The sequence below is a fragment of the Emys orbicularis genome, chromosome 1 (genome assembly GCF_028017835.1).
Source record: "Emys orbicularis isolate rEmyOrb1 chromosome 1, rEmyOrb1.hap1, whole genome shotgun sequence".
Lineage (NCBI taxonomy): Eukaryota > Metazoa > Chordata > Testudines > Emydidae > Emys > Emys orbicularis.
This window is the reverse complement of record NC_088683.1, coordinates 367,822,786-367,826,148: the sequence shown is the minus strand read 5'-3', so window position 1 is coordinate 367,826,148 and position 3,363 is coordinate 367,822,786. Positions and strand designations below refer to the sequence as shown.

Genomic DNA, 3,363 nt, shown 5'->3' with positions numbered 1-3,363 from the left:
CACTCCTCCTGGATCCAACGCTTTGCTGAGTTTCTCCCCATGCTTGCACTGAGAGCAGGGTTTCACAAGGCTTAGTTTGCTCCATCTGAGGACTTCTCTAGACTTAAGTATAACCAAAATAATCTTGTGCCATCTATAAATGTTGGCACCTCACTTCTCGCCACCCTTTCTTGACTGTTAATAACTATAAAAGATTTACCCTACTATTTCTTATAAAGTGTGTAACCCCCCCCGCTCTGCTTCTCTCTCTTCACAGGAAGTTTGAACATTTCTGAGCTCGATCGACACACTGAGAACTTCATGGCAGCTTTCAACCTCACCCTCTCTGACCCTTCAATATTCATCCTAACGGGCATCCCTGGCCTGGAAGCTGCCCATGTCTGGATTTCCATCCCTTTTGCAATGTTCTACATTATCGGCCTGTTGGAAAATTTAATGCTTCTGTTTGTTGTAAGCAAAGAGCAGACCCTGCACAAGCCGATGTACCTGCTGCTCTGCATGCTGGGACTCACAGAGATCACCAGCTCTACTTCCGTTGTGCCAAAAGCACTGTGCATATTTTGGTTCAATTTGAAAACCATTACTGTGCGTGGCTGCCTCACCCAGTCGTTCTTCCTTCCCATGTTTACTGTTATGCACTCAACCATCCTCATGACAATGGCCTTCGATCGCTACGTTGCCATATGTAACCCTCTGAGATATGCCACCATCCTCACCAATGCACGAGTAGCTTTGCTAGGGCTTTTAGGTTTGATCAAATCCATTCTCTTCGTTCTGCCTCTGCCCTTGCTCCTGACCAGGCTGCCATTCTGTGCAAACCGCATTATCTCCCACACACATTGCGAACCTATAGCTGTGGCAAAGATCTCATGTGGGGACATCACAGTGAACAGCATATATGGTTTGGTGATACTGTTTCTAGTCATCGGTTTAGACCTGACGCTCATTGCCCTGTCTTATGGTCTGATCATCAAGGCCATCCTCAGAATCTCCTCCAACAAAGCCCACCAGAAAGCCCTCAACACCTGCACAGCCCACATCTGTGTGATGCTGACGTATTATATTCCCAGCCTCTTCAACCACCTAACACAACGTTTTGTTCAGGACATTCCTCTGCATGTCCACATCATCTTTTCTGACCTCTATCTCCTCATCCCCCCCATGCTCAACCCTATCATTTATGGGGTCAAAACCAAAGAGCTTCATGAGAAATTGCGCAAATACACCTGCAGATGGTGATCGCCTGGGCCACTGATTTTAAACCATTGTGACAAGACGGCAAACGCTATCTCCTCGTTGATCAGGGGTGCACTGCCCCAGTTTGGCTGAGCTCAGCATTGTGGAAGTTCAGTCTGAGAAGTTCCTCACACCTAACGTCTTATCACGCTATCATCAAGTGCTGCTTTCTTTCCTTTGCTGAGTTCCCTCTATCTGACCATCACCTGACTTCTTTCATTGTCACCCATCGGCACCCAACCCCCACACACCCTGTCACTCGGCCTTTACATGGCTCTGACACTACCAGGTAGTTTTCCCTTAGTCCCTGTGTGAACAAGGTCCTTTATCAGTTTGATGAACAGAAGCTGCAATTTGAAGAGAAAAGTAAGAAACTAAAATGCTCAACTTCTTTATCAATTTTACAATTATCCAGTGAATGAAATGTACCTGATTTTCTTTACTTCTAATCCTTCAGGAAACCTGTAGGATAAACCAAATAAGGGTAACTGTAACAAACTAATTCAACACAAAATGTGGACATTGACTACCATCACTGAATGGAATTAGAAATAAATAGTATAATTATGCTATTGTTGTTTTTTCATTACAAATGATTTGGGCTACTTTTGGGCTATTTTTAACGCTGCCTTTTGCCATTTTTGGTTTGACTCACCTGCCATCCATCAATCGGGATGCAAGCACCAGTACTGGGGTTTTGATTTTGACTTAATTGTTATCTCATAGATGTGTTGCTAGTGTGAACAAAATTCTGCTTAGGCTTGTAGTCAAATCTGTAGTAGGTGTGTAACAAAAGCTTTCATTTGTTATTTTATGTATAGAGAAATGTGTTAGTAAAAATAACTTTGTTTCAAGAAATAGATCGGGCTACTTTCAGGTGAGTTTTTAAGTGACTTTGATCTACTACTGCAGTGGAAATCTGGCAATGCCAGCCAGATCCAGAAGGGCCAGAGAAGCAGCCCCTAAGGCAGAGCTGGGGTGCTGCAGCTGGCACTGACCAGAACTGGAAGATGGGGCAGCACAGACCAGCTGTGCCAACAGGAGCCAGGACTGAGCTAGAGTGGGGAACGCCAGGGCCAGAGCCAGTATAGTGGATTCAAACTATGGCACAAGTAACTCTGCAGCCAAGCAAAATATACAGCTGGGGAGAGTAAGGTGAGGCAATGGAATGAGACCCCAGTACAGGGAGATGTCACCTGACAGGAGGGCCTTGAAGGATGGACATGGGGGGAGGGGACATGAACCCAAAGTGAGGACGGATGCTGGGAAGAAGGGATCTGCCACCTAATGTCTGTGGACTCTGATGCCTTGCTGTAGTGCTTAGGGGAGGGGGGTGCCAATTGCAGTATCTTGTGGATGTCTTCATTATACAAACTCCCTCCCCCAGCCATCTTTACAAGTGGAATAGCTCAGGAGATCACGTTATCAAAGATCTTCGCTGGGCTACCATGGTAACACCCTGATAGGATGCACAGGGGCACAGCAATTGTCTCAGGCTCCCTACAAACGACTGAAGGCAAAAGGCAGAAATGATACAAATGGGGCTATGTGTGTTAGGTGCTTGGCAGTCAAGGTGCAATCATAGAATATCAGGGTTGGCAGAGACGCAGCGAACAGCACAGGCTAACAGAGGGAGTTTGCCTGGGAGCTGTCTGAGAGGAGGTACGCTAAGTGCTGCATTAGGGGGGCTGTGTTGGTGAGTATCTGAGTGTCTGTTGCTGGGACAGTTTGTCAGTTTGACCGTGTGCTTGATTGCTTGCTTGTTTGTTTGAAAAGTGTGAATTGGGAGTGCTTTGTTCCAGGTGGGCCTTGAGTGGGCCTGACTGGTATATAAGGGCAGTCAGCAGCGAACCAGCTGAGCGGCGAACAGCAGAGGCTAACAGAGGGAGTTTGCCTGGGAAGAGCGCACTGAGGCTTTCAGCTGCAGGTTTCTCTGACTAGGTACTGCAACAGCTCAGGAAACTCTTAAGAGGAAGGTGATATGGAAGGTGAGCGATCAGCTGTTGTAACCTGCACAGGTTGTGCCATGTTTGTCTTTTTTCCACAGGACAGAAGCAACTTTGTCTGTACAAAGTGCAAGCTGGTCTCCATATTGGAAGAGAAGGTTCGAGGTCTGGAGAAACGAGT

General features: G+C 46.6%; 1 protein-coding gene across 1 annotated transcript; it reads left to right on the top strand.

The window, feature by feature from the left end:
- Window positions 1–300: 300 nt before the first annotated feature.
- LOC135873658 (olfactory receptor 52N2-like) lies at window positions 301–1,239 on the top strand. Its single transcript, XM_065398300.1, has one exon. It carries the CDS (start codon window positions 301–303, stop codon window positions 1,237–1,239), a length of 939 nt encoding a protein of 312 aa, XP_065254372.1.
- Window positions 1,240–3,363: the final 2,124 nt, after the last annotated feature.